The sequence below is a fragment of the Hyperolius riggenbachi genome, chromosome 2, assembly GCF_040937935.1.
Source record: "Hyperolius riggenbachi isolate aHypRig1 chromosome 2, aHypRig1.pri, whole genome shotgun sequence".
Classification (NCBI taxonomy): Eukaryota; Metazoa; Chordata; class Amphibia; order Anura; family Hyperoliidae; genus Hyperolius; species Hyperolius riggenbachi.
This window is the reverse complement of record NC_090647.1, coordinates 541,427,355-541,448,950: the sequence shown is the minus strand read 5'-3', so window position 1 is coordinate 541,448,950 and position 21,596 is coordinate 541,427,355. Positions and strand designations below refer to the sequence as shown.

Below are 21,596 nucleotides of genomic sequence, written 5' to 3'. Positions count from 1 at the left end.
CGCCGCTATACCGCCGCTAAACGAGGGTCCCTTACCCCCCAAATCCCCCCCCCCCCTGCAAAATCCACGACCAATTTGGTTGTAGATTTTGCTGCTGCTGGAGGCAGGGCTAATGGCCGCAGCCCTGCCTCTCAGCGTGTCTATCAGCGGCGGATCTCCGCCTTTCCCCCGCCCCTCTCAGTGAACGCAGACTGAGAGGGGCGGGGAGAGGCGGTGATCAGCGTTGACAGACGCTCTGAGAGGCAGGGCTATAGCCGTTAGCCCTGCCTCAACAGGAAGTGATCCCCGCGCTGCACGGAGTGGATTTGGGGGGTAAGGGACCCCCGTTCAGCGGCGGTATAGCGGCGTTTTAGCAGGGGCAAATATGCCCCTGCTATATATAAGAGAATCAGCGAGATTTATTTAGTGCTTGATAGCAATTCTACAGGTGTAGAACTGCAGGCTAGACATGATTGCAGAGTGCAGGCTAGGCATGATTTGTGTGGTGCTCCTCCCACCTGCTGAATTCCTCCTCAGAGCCTGCTGCTATCAATACAGCAGGTGCGTTGGTTACCTCAGCAACAGCAATTCCCCTCACACACTGCACTGTCTGAGAGACCTTCCTAGCTCCTCCTATTTTACAACAGTTTTAGAAGGAATCTGCACTGTCTAATGATTTCTTAAGATGCCCGAGACAGTTCTGCACAGATTTCTAAAAACCTACCAATATTTTGTCTCAGATACTTTTGATAAATGTCCCCCAATGAGCGGCTTTGAAGGCAGAGAGCTGTGACAACGGTGATGCTGCGCTCCATCGCTTGGAACGCGGAAGTGAGGTGAGTAATTCTCCGCCCGCCACGCGCCGAGCATGCAGTTGGCGATAATCTATGGAGGGGAGAGAGGCAGAAGGAGGGGATCCAGGTTGGGGAGGTTTCTGGCCCCCCTACCCGTCGCTGTCCCCACTGCACCTCCTCCTTGCACTGCTTCCCCCTCGTGGGGGAACTATATTAGCTATACTGGGGGCAACTATATTACCTATACTGGGGGCAACTGTACTAGCTATACTACTGGGGCAACTATACTAGTTACCTATAATGGGGGCAACTATATTACCTGTACTTGTGGCACCTATTATCTGACATTACCTGACGTGGTGCGCTTAGTATGGGGGGTGTCTTATAATACCCAGCACCGGGTGTCAAATGCCTTAGGTACGCCACTGATGGGCACGCAGTGCCCATCAGTGGCCATGATCATGGCCATACTGTGCCTGCACAAATACAGGCAAGCCTGCACTTTAAAGTGGACCTAGGCTCTTCCACAGTACATAAGGAAAACATAGATAAATGCACCCTGTATGTATTTAAAGAGTTTAGCCTTATTTCGCCTCTTCTTTGACTAATCACAACTGTAATTTGATCTCTCAGCTGTGCCCGCTGGCTGACTTTTCAAAGCAGCTAATTAGTAAACTCATGTTAACCCTTCGTCTACTTCCATGAAAGCAGGAAGTAGACACACTTTATTGCAGGATTTGTATCAACTGTAACAAAGAAATGTTTTTTATTAAAGGTTATTATGCCGTTGTTTATCTTTTAGAGCAGATATAAAGTTCTGAGTTTAGGTCCCCTTTAAGCTGAAACCCCTTATTCATGAGGGGTGCCTTTGCATAGGTGTGACTGTACCTATGCAGGCGCAGGATGGCTGTGCTTATACAAGTAGGATCCTGGCTATCGGAGGTGGGAGTGAGGAGGGCATGGGCAGCCTCTGGACTATCCAGAGGCTTCCCTCTACCTAGGTAAGTATCTGTTTTTTGTTTTCCTACGTTTTGCCTTAGGTTCTCTTTAACCACTTGAGGACCACAGTCTTTTCGCCCCTTAAAGAGGAACTCCAGTGAAAATAATGTAATAAAAAAAGTGCTTCATTTTTACAACAATTATGTATAAATGATTTAGTCAGTGTTTGCTCATTGTAAAATCTTTCCCTGATTTATATTCTGACATTTTTTACATGGTGACATTTTTACTGTGGGCAGGTTATGTAGCTGCTGTTAGCTGTTTTGGCTGTTAGAGACAGCTGTAAACAGCTAATTCCTGTCTGTGAACATTGTTACATTGTGGCAGTTTGCCCAGAGTACCGCGGTACTCAGAGCTTCTTGTGGGAGGGGTTTCAGCACAAAATCAGTCACAAAGCGCCCCCTGATGGTCTGTTTGTGAAAAACATTATATTTCTCATGTAAAAGGCGGTATAAGCTACTGATTGGGATAAAGTTCAATTCTTGGTTGGAGTTTCTCTTTAAGGACTAGAGCCTTTATTTCCATTCAGACCACTACAGCTTTCACGGTTTATTGCTCGGTCATACAACCAACTATCTAAATGAATTTTCCCTCCTTTTCTTTTCACTAATACAGCTTTCTTTTGGTGCTATTTGATTGCTGCTGCGATTTTTAGTTTTTATTATATTCATCAAAAAAGACATGAATTTTGTCAAAAAAATGATTTTTTTTACTTTCTGTGCTGACATTTTTAAAATAAAGTAAAATTTCTGTATACATTTTTGTCCAATTTTATTGTGCTACATGTCTTTGATTAAAAAAAAAAAAAAACATTCAGTGTATACTTATTGGTTTGGGTAAAAGTTACGAATGACGCGATCGCCGCATAACCACGCCACCGCCGGTGGGCGTATTGCGGTCCATCGGCTGTGGGCGGTCGGCAAGTGGTTAAAGCAGATCCGAGATGAAAAACTAACTATGAAAAGTAACTTGTCTATATACAGTGGGTTGCAAAAGTATTCGACCCCCTTGAAGTTTTCCACATTTTGTCACATTACTGCCACAAACATGCATCAATTTTATTGGAATTCCACTTGAAAGACCAATACAAAGTGGTGTACATGTGAGAAGTGGATCGAAAATCATACATCGTTCCAAACATTTTTTTACAAATAAATAACTGCAAAGTGGGGTGTGCGTAATTATTCGGCCCCCTTTGATCTGAGTGCAGTCAGTTGCCTGTAGACATTGCCTGATTAGTGCTAATGACTAAATAGCATGCACCTGTGTGTAATCTAATGTCAGTACAAATACAGCTGCTCTGTGACGGCCTCAGAGGTTGTCCAAGAGAATATTGGGAGCAACAACACCGTGAAGTCCAAAGAACACACAAGACAGGTCAGGGATCAAGTTTTTGAGAAATTTAAAGCAGGCTTAGGCTACAAAAAGATTTCCAAAGCCTTGAACATCCCACGGAGCACTGTTCAAGCGATCATTCAGAAATGGAAGGAGTATGGCACAACTGTAAACCTACCAAGACAAGGCCATCCACCTAAACTCACAGGCCGAACAAGGAGAGCGCTGATCAAAAATGCAGTCAAGAGGCCCATGGTGACTCTGGACGAGCTGCAGAGATCTACAGCTCAGGTGGGAGACTCTGTCCAAAGGACAACTATTAGTCATGCACTGTACAAAGTTGCCCTTTATGGAAGAGTGGCAAGAAGAAAGGCATTGTTAACAGAAAGCATAAGAAGTCCCGTTGGCAGTTTGCCACAAGCCATGTGGGGGATACAGCAACCATGTGAAAGAAGGTGCTCTGGTCGGATGAGACCAAAATGGAACTTTTTGGCCAAAATGCAAAACGCTATGTGTGGTGGAAAACTAACACTGCACATCACTCTGAACACACCATCCCCACTGTTAAATATGGTGGTGGCAGCATCATGCTCTGGGGGTGCTTCTCTTCAGCAGGGACAGGGAAGCTGGTCAGAGTTGATGGGAAGATGGATGGAGCCAAATACAGGGCAAACTTGGAAGAAAACCTCTTGGAGACTGCAAAAGACTTGAGACTGCTGGAAGGTGGAGGTTCACCTTCCAGCAGGACAATGACCCTAAACATAAAGCCAGGGCAACAATGGAATGGTTTTAAACAAAACATATCTATGTGTTAGAATGGCCCAGTCAAAGTCCAGATCTAAATCCAATCGAGAATCTGTGGCAAGATCTGAAAACTGCTGTTCACAAACGCTGTCCATCTAATCTGACTGAGCTGGAGCTGTTTTGCAAAGAAGAATGGGCAAGGATTTCAGTCTCTAGATGTGCAAAGCTGGTAGAGACATACCCTAAAAGACTGGCAGCTGTAATTGCAGCAAAAGGTGGTTCTACAAAGTTTTGACTCAGGGGGGGTTGAATAATTACGCACACCCCACTTTGCAGTTATTTATTTGTAAAAAATGTTTGGAATGATGTATGATTTTCGATCCACTTCTCTTATGTACACCACTTTGTATTGGTCTTTCACGTGGAATTCCAATAAAATTGATGCATGTTTGTGGCAGTAATGTGACAAAATGTGGAAAACTTCAAGGGGGCCGAATACTTTTGCAACCCACTGTATCTTATCTAAAGTTTAGATAGTTTACACAGCAAATCTAGCTGCATACAGCTTCAACAGTTTATGATTATTTATTCCTGTGATATAATCAGAGTGGCCATGTTTTGTTTGTCTCATTACACACAGGTAAGCTGAACTGCATCTCCAGCCCTCAGCCTGTGAAAACTTCACTCCCCCTCTCCTCCCCTCTGACTTTGAAATCTCTATCAAGTAACCTCCTCCTGCCCAGACTGGGCAACCACAAGCCCTTGCTACTAATGGTGTGTACACACTTCAAAGAATAATGAAAGATCTTAGACCAATTTTATCACCTTCCATGTAGTATGAGAGCCATACTCTACACAGTCTATTCTATTGAGCTGAACTCCCCATCAGATAAAAATCTTTGCAAGATGCTGTACACATTTAAAAGATCAGTATCTGCCAAAGATCTGTTCCTGCAAAAGATCCGTTCCTGCAAATTGCATTCATAGTCTATGATATCTGCAGATCTAATACACACCTTGTTTAACAGACAGTCATCTGCAGATCATTTGCAGATCAGATCCACCAGGATGGATCTTCAGATCTGCAGATGATTGTAAGATATGCAGATGAATGTCTGTTAAACAAGGTGTGTATGAGATCTGCAGATATCATAGACAATGAATGCAATTTGCAGGACCGAATCTTTTGCAGGAACAGATCTTTTGCAGATACTGATCTTTTGAATGTGTACAGCATCTTTGTGTGCAGCATCTTGCAAAGATTTTTTATCTGATGTGGAGTTCAGCTCAATAGAATAGACTCTGTAGTATAAGCATGTAGTATGCTCTCATACTACATGGAAGGTGGTAAAATTGGTCTAAGATCTTTCATTAATCTTTCAAGTGTGTACACATCATAAGGCTCAAAGTGCCAAGGCACTCTGGAGAAGCTGTGGGCGTGGCTTGTTTACTTTATAGGGAATAAGAGTATTAAAACAAACAAAAAAAAGTATTTGGCTTGAGAAATGCCCTATAAACTATATGAAAGGAACACAATTATGCAATGAGTAAAAGTTTATCTCGGATCCACTTTAACCACTTCTGTGCCAGGGGGTGGTTTTGCTGATCGGTGCTGCGTGGGCTCTCCAGCCCGCAGCACCGATCAGCTAGCAGCCAGGGCGATCAGACTTCCCCCCTTCTTTCCCCACTAGGGGGATGTCCTGCTGGGGGGGTCTGTTCGCCGCCGGCTGCTTGCGCTTGCGGGGGCTCTTCAAAGCCACCCTCCGCAGCGCTTCCTGGCCTCCTTCCCTCCCTCTCCCTCCCCTGTGAGCGGCGCAGGACGGAGTTCCGTCCTGCGCCGGATAGGATAGGCTTCAGCCTATCAGGTGCCGGCGGTCCCCGGCCAATCAGAGGCAGGGGATCGCCGATCTCCTCTTCGGCGCTGCTGCGCAGCAGCGCCGTATCCATATAAACACCGGGGAAGATCTTCCCCGTGTGTTTACATTTACCCTGCGAGCCGCGATCGGTGGCTCGCAGGGTGTTCACGGAGACACGCTCCGTGAACTGACATGGAACGGCCGCTCGTACGAGCGGCCGTTTCCATGCAATCCACTTCAGGATTCAGGGGCGTAGTTAAACGTACACCGAATCCTGTAGTGGTTAAAGTGAACCCAAGCCAAAGCTTGGATTCAAAACAATATCTTACCCTGAAGAGAGTGAAGCCTCAGGATCCTATTAAAGTTTCCCTCCTTTGTCGGCAGCCCTCTGTTGCTGAGCGCATCCCCCCTCCACATCGGTGTCGCACAGCTTCACTTCGTTATTCATGGCCGCGCTGTAGCTGCGGGCGTGGTGCCTCTTACTGGGCATGTGCGAGTGGGCTCAGTCAGCTATTGCGCAGCCATGAATAAGGAAGTGGAACTGCTCGGCCCCGATCTGATTAGCGACAATGGCCTCAATTCACTAAGCTTTATCAAACACTTTAAAGTGAACCTCCGGACTAAAAATCTACTCAGCAGAACTGAAAAGGCTTGGTGTTTCTTTAACAGTTTCACAGCATCAGAACTTTGTTTTTCTTATCAAAGTATCATTTTTAACTGCATTTTTAGCTAAGCTCCACCCATCACAGAAAAAAAAGCCTGGGCTTTTTTTCCCTGATGCTGTGCAGAGCATGATAGGATTTCCTATGTTGTTATTCACGTTGCCTAGCAACTGGTAAAGGTGTTCAGGACACAGGACAGTTTGAACTGTGTCTCATGCTCCCTGTCACCTCCTTTCAACCAAAAAGATGGCTGCCTGTAACGATGAGTGTTAGCAAATAACAGAGTTCTGATTATTTGGTGATCTGCAGTATCACCAATAATGCAGATACTGTATCTGATTATATGGTGATCTGCAAAATCACCAATAATACAAATATAGCAAACACAAAGGTAAATACGTGACCTAGTCACCACTTTATTGCACAGAGTGAAGTGATTGGTGCAGACAGTAAGTACTGATAGGTTTAACTACACCTCACCAGAGGAGCTGGTGGGTACTAACAGTACAGAGCCCCTCACCAGAGACAAGGGCTCCCTGGTGAGAGTAGAGTGGTCAGACAAACAGAGTCAGCAACAGACGGGCAGATAAAGTACAAAATCAACAGGCAAAGGCAAGAAGGTTAAACAGGCAGAGGTCGGCAACAAGATCAGATGGGCTAAAGTACAGAAGTGTAAAGCCGAAGGGTAGTCAGAAACGAGCCAGAGTCATACACAGGAGAAAACACAGAATACAATCAATGAACTAACTATAGATAGATGTATATCGCAAACACTGCATATACATCTATCCCAGCAGGAACCTGACTAGGTCTGAGCGCTAACACGAAGTATTCGCAGCAACAGACATCGGGCAACTGAAAGCCCATGTCTTTTATGCAGGAAGGGATCCCAGAGCCGCCCAGCCAATCAGCGGCGAGGCGCGTCCCCCGTGATGTCAGCCGACCCGCAGGTCAGCTGATGCGTCTACGGGACGCGTAAAGGTCTCGGCGCTGGCCGCACACATGCGTAGACCTGAGGCTGTGCGCGGGCGATAGTCCCGTGTGCGGCGTGTGCAGCTGAGCGGCGGGGATGGCGGCGGCGGTTACACTGCTCTCCGTGACCGCCGTATCCCAGCCGCTCGTTACAGTACCCCCCCCCCCCCATTGAGGCGTGGACTCCGGACACGTTTTACACGGTTTCTCCGGATGTAATTCATGAAACCTATGTCTCAACTCCTCCGCATGAAGACGATGGCCAGGTACCCACGATCTTTCCTCAGGCCCATACCCCTTCCAGTGGACCAGATACTGCACTGAATTCCGAACCCAACGGGAATCGAGAATCTCCTCAATCTCGTATTCAGGCTCTCCATCAATCACTACAGGGGGAGGGGGGGGGAGAGGAATCCACATGCACAGCAGGTTTTAATAAAGACACACGAAAAGACTTCACACCTCTCATACTAGATGGCAGTGCAATCACATACGTCACATCATTGATCTTTTTGGAAACGGGGTATGGGCCGATAAATTTGGGACCTAATTTTGCCGAGGGTTGTTTCAGCGACAGATGTCGGGTCGAAACCCAGACCATGTCCCCAGGTACAAACTCCCATTCCACTGACCGTTTCTTATCTGTCTGTTTTTTCTGAGACTGGAAGGCCTTTTCCAGGTTATTTTTGACCATACACCAAATTTCTTTTAAAGATCCCTGCCAATCCTCCAGAGCAGGGAAAGGAGAAGACACTACTGGCAACAGGGAAAATTTGGGAGATCTACCTGAGACAACCTGGAAAGGAGAAAAGCCCAATGAAGTGCTTTTCAAGTTGTTGTGTGCAAATTCCGCGAATGGCAGAAACCTTGCCCATTCCAACTGAGCATCCACTACATAGCACCTAAGGAACTGCTCAAGAGCCTGATTAACCCTTTCTGTTTGCCCATTGGTCTGTGGGTGGTAGCAGGATGAAAATGACAGGTTCATCCCCAAATGATGACAAAAGGCTCTCCAGAATTTGGATACGAACTGGACTCCCCTATCTGACACCACATTCTCCAGAATACCGTGTAAACAGAAAATGTGTTGAATAAAGAGATCTGCCAGTTCCTGAGCAGAGGGGAGTCCGTTCAGAGGGATAAAATGAGCCATCTTGCTGAACCTGTCGACTACCACCCAAATGACCGTCTTCCCCTCTGAGCTGGGGAGTTTGCCCACAAAGTCCATGGACAAGTAGGTCCAAGGTTCCTCGGGTACTGGCAACGACTGGAGAGTACCCGCAGGAGCCTGTCTGGATGGTTTGTTTCTGGCACAGACTGAACAATCCCTCACGAATTCTCTACAATCCAGGGCCAGAGATGGCCACCAAACACATCTAGAAAGTAGATCCTGGGTTCTTGCGACCCCAGGATGCCCTGAATTTTTATGTGCATGGAATAACTGCAAAATCTGCAACCAGAAGTGTAGAGGTACAAACAGAACCCCATCAGGTTTCCCCTCTGGGACATCTTGTTGGTAGGAGTCTAATGTACGTGACCAATAGAGTTGGGCCGAACCTCCGATTTTAGGTTCGCGAACCGGGTTCGCGAACTTCCGCGGAAGATTCGGTTCGCGTTAAAGTTCGCGAACCGCAATAGACTTCAATGGGGATGCGAACTTTGAAAAAAAAAAAAAAATTATGCTGGCCACAAAAGTGATGGAAAAGATGTTTTAAGGGGTCTAACACCTGGAGGGGGGCATGGCGGAGTGGGATACACGCCAAAAGTCCCCGGGAAAAATCTAGATTTGACGCAAAGCAGCGTTTTAAGGGCAGAAATCACATTGAATGCTAAATGACAGGCCTAAAGTGCTTTAAAACATCTTGCATGTGTATACATCAATCAGGTAGTGTAATTAAGGTACTGCTTCACACTGACACACCAAACTCACCGTGCAACGCACCGCAAACAGCTGTTTGTGTAGTGACGGCAGTGGCGGGTTCACTGAACAGGAATACAGTGGCGGGTTCACTGAACAGGTATGCAGTGGTGGGTACACAGAACAGGTATGCAGTGGCAGGTTCACTGAAAAGGTATGCAGTGGCGGGTTCACTGAACACAACAGGTATGCAGTGGCGGGTTCACTGAGCAGTACAGGTATGCAGTGGCAGGTTCACTGAACAGGTATGCAGTGGTGGGTTCACAGAACAGGTATGCAGTGGTGGGTTCACAGAACAGGTATGCAGTGGTGGGTTCACAGAACAGGTATGCAGTGGTGGGTTCACTGAACAGGTATGCAGTGGTGGGTTCACAGTACAGGTATGCAGTGGTGGGTTCACTGAACAGGTATGCAGTGGTGGGTTCACAGTACAGGTATGCAGTGGTGGGTTCACAGAACAGGTATGCAGTGGTGGGTTCACAGAACAGGTATGCAGTGGCAGGTTCACTGAACAGGTATGCAGTGGTCTCACTGAACAGAACAGGTATGCAGCCAGGAACAAGCTAAGCCTAACTAATCTTTCCCTATGAGAGACAGTCTGCAGCAGCTCGCCCTACTCTCACTAATGCAGGCACACGAGTGACCGTAATGGCCGCCGCTGCCTGCCTTATATAAGGGGGGTGGGGCTCCAGGGGCTAGTGTAGCCTAATTGGCTACACTGGGCCTGCTGATTGTGATGTAGTTGACCCTCCATGGTGCATTATGGGGCGAACCGAACTTCCGCAAAGGTTCGCCTGCGGGACACGAACGCGAACCACGGAAGTTCGCATGGAACCGTTCGCAGGCGAACCGTTCGGCCCAACTCTAGTGACCAATCCTCCTAAGTTTCAGTGGCTGCCACAACGGCTTTCTCGGGCAGGATATTTCCGGGGGTTGGTGGCTGTACTGTCTCAGGCTCAAAACATCTAGATAGTGCATCAGCTTTCATGTTTTTATTCCCTGGTTTGTAGGTAATGATAAATCTGAATCTTGAGGAAAATAAAGACCAGCGAGCTTGTCGGGGACTGAGCCTCTTGGCCCCCTCAATATATTCCAAGTTTTTATGGTCAGTGTAGACCGTAATAACATGTTCCGCTCCGTCGAGCCAATGTCGCCATTCCTCAAACGCAAGTTTTATGGCCAAAAATTCTCTGTTTCCAATGTCGTAATTTCTCTCGGCGGGAGAGAATTTACGTGAAAAAAAAGCACACGGATGCAACCTGCCTTTGAAACCAGAATGTTGGGACAGTACAGCCCCAAACCCGATCTCCGAGGCATCCACTTCCACTATAAAGGGACAGGTGACGTTCACATGTAGCAAAATAGGGGCGGAGCAAAACAATTTCTTTAATGATGAAAAAGCAGCATGTGCTTCTGGTGACCAATTGTAAGTGTCCGCCCCCTTCTTGGTGAGATCAGTGAGAGGCGATACCACAGAAGAGAACCCCTTGATACATTTTCTATAATAATTAGCAAAGCCCAGAAATCTCTGGAGTGCCTTTAGCCCCATGGGCTGTGGCCATTCCAGAACTGCCGAAACCGTTTTGGGATCCATGGAGAGGCCGGAAGTAGAAATTACATACCCTAGAAAGGGGACTTCTGACACTTCAAAAACACATTTTTCAAGTTTAGCATATAACAAGTTTTGTCTAAGTTTTTTTAAGACAAACTTTACATGCTCCCTGTGTTTTGCCAAGTTAGGTGAGAAAATCAGTATATCGTCCAGGTACACCAGGACGAACCACCCCAGGACCTCTCTGAAGATCTCATTGACCAACTCCTGGAAGACAGCGGGAGCGTTACACAACCCGAAGGGCATAACAAGGTACTCACAGTGCCCGTCGGGTGTATTAAACGCCGTCTTCCATTCGTCACCCTCCCTTATGCGTACCAGGTTGTATGCCCCTCTTAGATCAAGTTTAGAGAAGATACATGCATCAGTATCCTGGGAGAACAAATTGTCAATTAAAGGGAGTGGGTAATGATTTTTTTATGGTAATCTTGTTCAATTCTCGATAATCGGTACATGGGCGAAGCCCACCGTTCTTTTTCTGGACAAAAAAGAATCCTGCTCCGGCCGGAGACTTGGAAGGACGGATGAAACCCTTGGCTAGGTTTTCTTTAATGTAATCCTGCATAGCAAGTTTTTCAGGACCGGAAAGGTTATACAAATGACCTCTAGGGGGCATACAACCTGGTCTTAATTCAATGGGACAATCAAAACTCCTGTGCGGAGGAAGTATGTCTGCCGACTTGGGACAAAACACGTCAGCAAATTCCGCATATTGAGAAGGCAAGCCTTCCAACTGAACCTGGGTGGCACAAATCGCAACTCTTTCCAAGCAATGTTGGTGACAGAATGGAGACCAGCTAAACAACTGGCCGGAGCTCCAATCTATCTGGGGAGAGTGCTTTTGTAGCCACGGCATCCCAAGAATCATGGTGGAAGTGGCCATTTTAAGCACAAAAAACTGTAATCTTTCTTTGTGTACCCCCACGTGACACAGGAGACTGGGCGTTTGTGAAAGGGCCTGTCTGCGCTGTAATGGTGAGTCGTCAACTGCTGTAACAAAAATTTGCCTGTCTACAGGAACAAGTGGTATACCCCATTTCTTGACAAAATCATAATCAATAAAATTGGCAGCAGAACCCGAGTCTATAAATGCCTGGGTAGACAAAACTTGGTCTTCCCAGGTAATAGAACAAGGGAGCAGTAAACGATTATCGGTTAGAGGTAAAGCTGGCTCGCCTAGGGTAGTACCTCTAGCTACACCTAGGCGGCAGAGTTTTCTGACTTCTTAGGGCAGTTGTGTGCTAAATGACCCTTTTCCGCACAGTACAAGCAGAGCCTCTCCGTCCGTCTCCGATTTTTCTCTACCTCTGATAGCTTTGAATGTCCGATCTGCATCGGCTCATCCTGAGGAGGAGAAGGAGAAGGAGAGGTGGTGGTAAGAGATCTCACTGAGTATCTACCGCGAGTTTGCTTTTGGTAACGAATACGGCAATCAATCTTAACTGCTAATGAGATTGCATCGTCAACGGTTTTAGGCTCCGGATGACTCAGCATCACATCCGAGATGGGGTCAGATAAACCCGATAAGAAACAATCTAATAGAGCAAAGGGTCCCCATCTAGCCGACACAGACCATCTTCTGAATTCTGCGGCATAAGTTTCCACAGTGTTATGTCCCTGCCTGAGGGTCTTAAGCTTCCTTTCAGCAGTAACTGCAATGTCAGGATCGTCATATATAATCGCCATGGCTTTAAAAAATTCCTGAACTGAAGATAAAGCCTCATGACCACTAGGTAGACTGTAAGCCCATGACTGTGAATCCCCTGATAACAGTGTCTTGATAAAAGTCACCCTCTGGCTCTCAGAACCTGAAGAAACAGGTCTTATTTCAAAATAAGAAAGGCAGCGGTTCCTAAAATTCTGAAAATCTGACTTATGCCCTGAGAATTTTTTGGGCATGGGCATTCTGGGTTCAATGACTTGAGGGGACTGCCCTGGTGCACCCGCAGTCTGGAGGGTCCAAATGGCCTCAGACAGCTGGTTGATCTGTGCCTGTTGGTTATTGACCGTTTCGGTTAAATTGTTCACCGCTGTGGTCAAGGCCTTAACCTGGCCGCACAGAGTGTCCATAGACATGTTGGTCTGTTGTTCTGTAAAGATGAGTGTTAGCAAATAACAGAGTTCTGATTATTTGGTGATCTGCAGTATCACCAATAATGCAGATACTATATCTGATTATATGGTGATCTGCAGAATCACCAATAATACAAATATAGTAAACACAAAGGTAAATACATGAGCTAGTCACCACTTTATTGCACAGAGTGAAGTGATTGGTGCAGACAGTAAGTACTGATAAGTTTAACTACACCTCACCAGAGGAGCTGGTGGGTACTAACAGTACAGAGCCCCTCACCAGAGACAAGGGCTCCCTGGTGAGAGTAGAGTGGTCAGACAAACAGAGTCAGCAACAGACGGGCAGATAAAGTACAAAATCGACAGGCAAAGGCAAGAAGGTTAAACAGGCAGAGGTCGGCAACAAGATCAGATGGGCTAAAGTACAGAAGCGTAAAGCAGAAGGGTAGTCAGAAACGAGCCATACACAGGAGAAAACACAGAATACAATCAATGAACTAACTATAGATAGATGTATATCGCAAACACTGCATATACATCTATCCCAGCAGGAACCTGACTAGGTCTGAGCGCTAACACGAAGTATTCGCAGCAACAGACAGTGGGCAACTGAAAGCCCGTGTCTTTTATGCAGGAAGGGAATCCCAGAGCCGCCCAGCCAATCAGCGGCGAGGCGCGTCCCCCGTGAGGTCAGCCGACCCGCAGGTCGTAAAGGTCTCGCCGCTGGCCGCGCGCACGCGTAGACCTGAGGCTGTGCGCGGGCGAGGGTCCCGTGCGCGGCGTGCGCAGCTGAGCAGCAGGGATGGCGGCGGCGGCCACACTGCTCTCCGTGACCGCCGTATCTCCACCGCTCGTTACACTGCCATCATGAAATCAAACATTTGCCTGTTCTTTTAAAACAGTGTGGGTAAGAGATTATATTACCTATCTATTTTAATTAACATAACTAATGTAACTTAATGACAGTATGTTTGTTTAGGCTGGAGTTCCTCTTTAACAAACGTTTGATAATTTACCTCATGGGTAAAATCTAATTTTGAATTCACTAAGATGTTATATATTTATTGAATGTTTTATCGATAAAACGTTCAATAAATCTATAACACCTTAGTGAAGTCAAAATTAGATTTTACTCATGAGGTAAATTATCAAACTTTTGATAAAGTGTTTGATAAAGCTCTGTGAATTGAGGCCAATGCCTTGTTAGGGCCGGTTCTAATTTTTTTGCTGCCTGAGGCAAACTTGTGAGAACAATCGCACAGCACCCAAAAACTTTCACCCTCACTATACAGTAGGTAGGTAGCCAGGTATAGTTGCCCCCTGTATAGGGTAGCCAGATATAGTTGCCCCATTATAGCTAGTGTAGTCGCCACCAGTATAGTTGTCTCCAGTATAGTTGCCCCAGTATAGATAGTATAATTGCCTCCTTATAGGTAGTATAGTTGCCCCAGTACAGGTAGTATAGTTGCCCCCTGTATAGGTGGTATAACTGTACTCTGTATAGGTAGTATAATTGCCCCCCATAAAGGTAGTATAATTGTCCCCTGTATAGGTAACTAGAATAGTTGTCCCAGTACAGGTAGTATAGTTGCCCCCATATAGGGAGGGATGCTCATCCGGATTTCGGATATCCGGGTAACCCGGACATCCAAACTTTTTAGCACTCTCCGACCAGATTCAGATTCAGGATACCTGGGCTGAAATCCGCATGGCACTATGAGGATTTCGGGCCGCATACCCGGATATCCGCGGATATCCGGATCCGATTACTACAATTTATATTCTGGTAGGAAAAAAAATACAAAGTACTACTACTCTTCCACCTCCTCCTCCATGGATCTTGTCTTCCAGGGATTTGTAGGATGTCAAAAGCACGCTTACATACCTTGGCCAAGAATCAAACCCAGGTCAACTGCTTGGAAGGCAGCTATGCTCACCACTATACCAGGGCTGTATTTAGGGTTTGGGCTCCCCTAGGCACCCCAAACCTATGGCGCCCCCCACCCCCACCCCAGAAGGACGTTGGCGCGCCGCGGCGAAAAGTGGGCGTGGCTACAGAATGCAGTGGGCGTGTCCATAACATACAGTGGATGTGACCAATTAAAATTTCCTAGTAAGAGTGTAGCCCAAAGTCGGTGGGGCCATGTTTTCTCCCCGGGTATGAGTAAAGTGACCCTAAAAAAGCAAGTACGAAATGTTCCCCCGCAAAAAAACAAAAACAAAAAAAAAACCACACATTAGCCAGTGTTCTCTCGCACAAAATAGTGGTAGGTATTAGATTGTGAGCTCCCCTGAGAAAAGTCAGTAACATGACTATGTTCTCTGCAAAGTGCTGCAGAAGATGCCAGTGCTATATAAATACATAATAATATGGTAGGACATTAGACTATGGCAGGATTAGATTGTAAGCTCCTCAGAGGATAGTCAGTGACATGACTACGTACTCTGACGTACTGCTGAAGATGGCAGTACAATATAGTACAGTAGTATGGCAGCACGGTGGCGTAGTGGTTAGCGCTCTCGCCTTGCAGTGCTGGGTTCCCGATTCAAATCCCAGCCAGGTCAACATCTGCAAGGAGTTTGTATGTTCTCCCCGTGTCTATGTGGGTTTCCTCTAGGCACTCTGGTTTCCTCCCACATCCCAATACCATACGATACAGATAAGTTAATTGGCTTCCCCCTAAAAATTGGCCCTAGACTACAATACATACATACACATATGACTATGGTAGGGATTAGATTGTGAGCTCCTCTGTGGGACAGTTAGTGACAAGACAATACATACTCTGTACAGCGCTGTGTAATATGTTGGCGCTATATAAATAATTAGTATCAGTATAAAGTAGCCAGGTCTATAGGTATCCCCAGTTTAGGTAGTAGTCAGGGGCGTAACTAGAAATCACTGGGCCCCCTTGCGAAAATTTGGATGGGCCCCCCCCCATTAGGTGCCAAATAATCGTAATGGGGCAGCGTTTCACTACAAAATAATTGTAATGGGACAGCGTTTCATCATAAAATAATTGTAATGGAGCAGCGTTTCATCATAAAGTAATCGTAATGCAGCAATGTTTCACCAGAAAATAATCACGAGTGCAACATTTCAGCAGAGAATAATCGCAATGTGGGCAACATTTCAGCAGAGAATAATCACAATGAGTACAACATTTCAGCAGAGAATAATCGCAATGTGTGCAACATATCAGGAGAGGATAATCGCAATGAGTGCAACATTTCAGCAGAGAATAATCGCAATGTGTGCAACATATCAGGAGAGGATAATCGCAATTAGTGCAACATTTCAGCAGCGAATAATCGCAATGTGTGCAAAATTTCAGCAGAGGATAATCGCAATGTGTGCAACATTTCAGCAGAGGATAATCGCAATGTGTGCAACATTTCAGCAGAGGATAATCGCAATGTGTGCAACATTTCAGCAGAGGATAATCGTAATGTGTGCAACATTTCAGCAGAGGATAATCGCAATGTGTGCAACATTTCAGCAGAGGATAATCGCAATGTGTGCAACATATCAGGAGAGGATAATCGCAATTAGTGCAACATTTCAGCAGCGAATAATCGCAATGAGGGCAACATTTCAGTAGAGGACAATCGCAATGTGTGCAACATTTCAGCAGAGGATAATCGCAATGTGTGCAACATTTCAGCAGAGGATAATCGCAATGTGTGCAACATATCAGGAGAGGATAATCGCAATGAGTGCAACATTTCAGCAGAGAATAATCGCAATGTGTGCAACATATCAGGAGAGGATAATCGCAATTAGTGCAACATTTCAGCAGCGAATAATCGCAATGTGTGCAAAATTTCAGCAGAGGATAATCGCAATGTGTGCAACATTTCAGCAGAGGATAATCGCAATGTGTGCAACATTTCAACAGAGGATAATCGCAATTTGTGCAACATTTCAGCAAAGCATAATCGCAATGTGTGCAACATTTCAGCAGAGGATAATCGCAATGTGTGCAACATTTCAGCAGAGGATAATCGCAATGTGTGCAACATTTCAGCAGAGGATAATCGCAATGAGTGCAACATTTCAACAGAGAATAATCGCAATGAGGGCAACATTTCAACAGAGAATAATCGCAATGAGGGAAACATTTCAACAGAGAATAATCGCAATGAGGGCAACATTTCAACAGAGAATAATCGCAATGAGGGCAACATTTCAACAGAGAATAATCGCAATGAGTGCAACATTTCAACAGAGAATAATCGCAATGAGGGCAACATTTCAACAGAGAATAATCGCAATGTGGGCAACATTTTAACAGAGAATAATCGCAATTAGGGCAACATTTCAACTGAGAATACTCGCAATGTGGGCAACATTTTAGCAGAAAATAATCGTACAGTGGGAAGCATTTCTGTGAGAGTTGGAAGGAGGGTTAGAGAGGGTGGGTAGAGAGAGAGAGAGAGACATAGGGTAAGCAGATAGACAGGTACAGAAAGTGTCACAGTGTTAAAGAAAGAGAGAAGGAGTATTGGCAAGAGAAACATGACAGAGCATTGTACATTATCTAATCTCCCTCTGTCATGTGTCTGGCAGGCTCTGTCTCTGTGCACTCTGCTGGGCTGGCTTATGGCAGCTATGTCCCTCTGGGTGTCTGTGTGAGGCAGGCTGGAGGCTGTCACTGGCAGACTCGGGCTGCAGCTCCTCTGCTGTCTGGGCTCTCCCTGACTTGTCAGGGCTGGCTGGCTGCTTATCATTCACTCCTGTCTCTCTCCAGCTCTTGTATTTCCCGCCGGTGCCACAATGTTTGTGAAGATGCAGAGACGTCAGGTCAGCGTGAGTACGCCTGACGTCTCTCTCAGCATCAGGGAGCTGGAGGGGGAGGAGGAAAAGGGGGGCTGCCAAAACCTAAAGAGGTTTTGGCAGGGCTCTTTTCCAGTTATGTGGCTAAGCCTGGGCACTGGGCAGCAAGCGGAGTTCTAGGAGCCTGGGAGGGAGAGACAGGATTGCGGCCATGTCCCCTAGCCAGCCCAGCGGTAAATCTCGCGCTGCTCACTGCACGCTGCCTGGGAGTCACCATGGCAACTGGACGCTAAGCAGCTCTCCCCGCCAAGCGTCCAGTTACCATGGTGACTCCCAGGCAGCGGAGGAGAGTAGCGAGATTCGCCGCCGGATTGGGGACGCTAACAACCCCTAACCTTCCTTCCCCCCCTCCCCAAACCACCTACCACTCTTGGGACTTGTCCCTGCCTCCCCAATGCAGGAGATTAGAAAAAAACAAAACAAAAAAAAAACACGCAGTGCAGTCAAGTAGCTGCCGCCCCCCTTCAAAGAGCCGCTAGGGGCCGGTGCCCACGAGTGCCTCTTAATAGATACGGCCCTGCACTATACCACCACCAACACTACATGTTGTGGTGTCACAAATCCCTGGAAGACAAGATCAACAAAACCTGTATATATCAAATTTCTACATTTATTACTATGATCCTTTCATGATGACAAAGGCCAGAAAGAAGTAGGCAAAGGAGTGCCCATTTTTCCGTATGGCTAAGCGGTCTCACTCACTTTTTCCTAAAACGAAGCATCTGCTGTACGGCAGCAGAGTGGCGCTGCGGAAGCGTGCTGGGCCCATAACCCAGAGGTGAATGAATCGAAACCATCCTCTGCTAGGTGAACTTTGTTTTCTACACCTTGCTTTACCACATGGGCCAATCGGCGGCCATAGCCCCTTAAGAGAAAGTGTCATTAGGGCCTTGCTGTAACATAGATTGTAGTGTAACTATTTCAACTAATGTACCCTTCTTAAACTTGAAGATTGTATACAAATGTAAACAGACTGCAGATTGGCGCAGTGGAAGTGGGCCGGGCCCATAACCCAGAGATTTTTGGATCGAAACCATCCTCTGCTAGGCATGATTTCATTTTTGCACCTTGCTTTATCGCATGGGCAAAACGGTTTCCATAGCCCTGTAAGAGAAAGTGTAATAAGGGCCCTGCCGTAACACAGATATTATGGTAGCTAAGACTACTCCTGGGCCTTTCTTGTAGTTGAAGAGATGAGTGAACTGTGCCACTACAGCATGTAGCGTTGGTGGTATAGTGGTGAGCATAGCTGCCTTCCAAGCAGTTGACCTGGGTTTGATTCTTGGCCAATGTATGTGAGCTGGCTTTTGACATCCTACAAATCCCTGGAAGACAAGATCCATGGAGGAGGAGGAGGTGTAGAAGTAGTAGTATTTTAGCTTCCAAAACGGTTTGGAATCATTTTAAAGCGTACTTCCGGTTTTCTATCCGGATATCCGTATCCGACCGGATATTGTGTTCGGATATCCGATTCTACTCGGATACTGAAAAGTTCGGATTCGGATATCCGATTCGGATCCGGATAACTAGGTATCCGGATCCGAATCTATTCGGATTTTAAAAATTGGTATCTGAGCACTCCTGCATATAGGTAGTATAATTGCCCCCCCCCCCCTCGTATAGCTAGTATAATTGCCCCCAGTATAGGTAACCTGGAGGGGGTAGCAGCCAGGAAGGGGGGGCAGCGGGCACAGTGGCGGTGAGGGGGGACAGACCCCCCTCCCACATCTGGGTCCCCCTGTTCCACGCTCTCCCTCCAGCTATTAGATCTGTGTGTATAAGACTCAGGCAGCAGACGGAGAAGGAATGACTTCATGTACTCCCATACAGGGCCGGATTTGTACTTCTTACCGCCCAAGGCCGACTATTACCAGCCGCCCCAACCGAAACCGTATCCTACCACCTCTCTCCACACACACACCCACCCAAACATTTTTGGGCCGCTGGTGTCCTCTATTGCGGCTAGTGCCGAGGTCTCCATGGCAATATGAAGTGAATCAATCACGTCACACGGGGAACTGATCAATCAAGCGATCTACAGGTGACGGGCGTGGTGGGAGCCATCCCCCACACACACATTGTCAAAAGTGGCTCACAATTGGACATTGGGTGGGGTCAGCAACACGTAAAAGTGAGTCCTGTACCCACTGCTGTTTTCAGGGCGCTGGCCAATCAATAATTAAGAAATGAGTACTGTGAGAGGCTGCCTTCTGTATTCTGTACTATTTGCTGGTGCTGCCCCTGGTCCTTTCATCCCCCACGCCAAGTGCATGAGACCCGGCCTTCTGTAACTGCCTGCAGCTGCTGCTATGTCATTGGACAAGGCCTGGCTTTTTGCTAGTCACACACTGTTCACAAACGTTTGGTTAACGGACTGCAGCTGCCTGTAGCACAGCACAGGCAGGTGCCAGCTGGTACTAATAGTGCAGTTATCCTGACCCCTTTCATTTGTTTGGACACTTGCAAATAATGCCCTGCAAATAATGCCCACTGTCTGCAGGCCGCCCCTTGTTTATCTGGTGCCCTAGGCCATGGCCTATGTGGCCTTGCCAGAAATCCGGCCATGCTCCCATACCTAAGTGCAGTCGCACAAAAGCTGTAGCAGACAGTGTGATTGCGCAGTGTCAATGCGCACAATCTCCTTTAATAAATATTACCCCCATGGTATATTGGAGGGATATCAACTGGGGTTTTGTGGGAGGTGTGCAGTCTTACCTGGGATATGGGCAGATAGTTGTCTTTTATAGCCGTCCAGCCCACTGGAAGAGCCATCCGTGTCCGGTTGGTTTCTGCTAAATTAGCCGCAGACTTCACGAGACACTCCAAATACCGCCCATCAGTGATGATAATCAGCAGCCAGAAAATAGGAGCTTTATAATTAAATAAGCAACATATGATTGACTTGCAGCAGCTACCTTTTGTGGTCTTGTTCTGAGTGCCCTTTTTTCCTGCAGGCACTTTTCCACTTCTCTGGGGGTTCTGAGTGTCCTCATTTCCATTATCATCTGGAATGGGATCAAAATAATGAGCCACAATGGCTACAATCCCAGTTGGAACAAAGAAAAACACCATGCCGTAGACCAATCCCAATATATTGTCCTTGGGACACTTGAATTCTAAGTCCATGAGTTTTTCTAACATAAAAAGTATTGCAAACAGAATGGAGTTTTCAATTATTTTAAAGTTGCTCTTGATGAAGGAGCCTGCATTCTGCGATTTTTGTCCCTCAGCCATCACAAGCAATGGTTAGCTGTGTCTCTGTAGAACAAACTAAGTATAATGACAGGAGCAGTGTGAGGTTGCGTTGTGTTTGTCTCTTTAGTCTTTTTTAGTCAGTTTCCTTTTTTGCTGAAAAGGACAATGGATGTTATTCTTATAAAGGAAGGAAGGAACTGTGGGAAAAAAATAGAGGTGGGACTGCGTAACTTATCAGAAAGATTAATAGCTTAGGAAATCTGCTAGAAAAATAAATGAACGAAGCACTGTTTATCTGTACACTTGTCGTCAGGCCTGGATTTACATGACAGGAGCCTGTAGGCACAGATGTCCTGGCACCCTTCATTTCGCCCTTCAAACACCTACAAACCCCCGCTGAACTGCACCGCAACTGTGCAGGCTGTCCCAGCTGTGACTTCTCCCTTACCAGTCATAGGTAGCTACAGGTGTCCGTTAGCATTAGGCAGCCAGCTAGTGGTGCCATGACTGAAGGAGGCTAAACTCTCATTTACGCTCTGCTAAGAATTCTCCATAGGGAAGGAGGGACTCTGCGCTAGGGAAGGGGAGTGAGCCGCCCCTCCATCATCAGGCGCCTG

The 21,596-nt window shown here is 46.6% G+C and overlaps 1 protein-coding gene across 1 annotated transcript in view; it reads right to left on the bottom strand.

Moving 5' to 3' along the window:
- LOC137545095 (uncharacterized) overlaps window positions 1-21,094 on the bottom strand; it is a 32,203-nt gene extending 11,109 nt beyond the window's left edge. The window contains exon 1 of the mRNA XM_068266205.1: window positions 20,500-21,094. Coding sequence (XP_068122306.1) covers window positions 20,500-21,018 — 519 coding nt within the window. The 5' untranslated portion in view covers window positions 21,019-21,094. The remainder of the gene's footprint in view (window positions 1-20,499) is intronic.
- Between the last annotated feature and the right edge of the window lie 502 nt (window positions 21,095-21,596).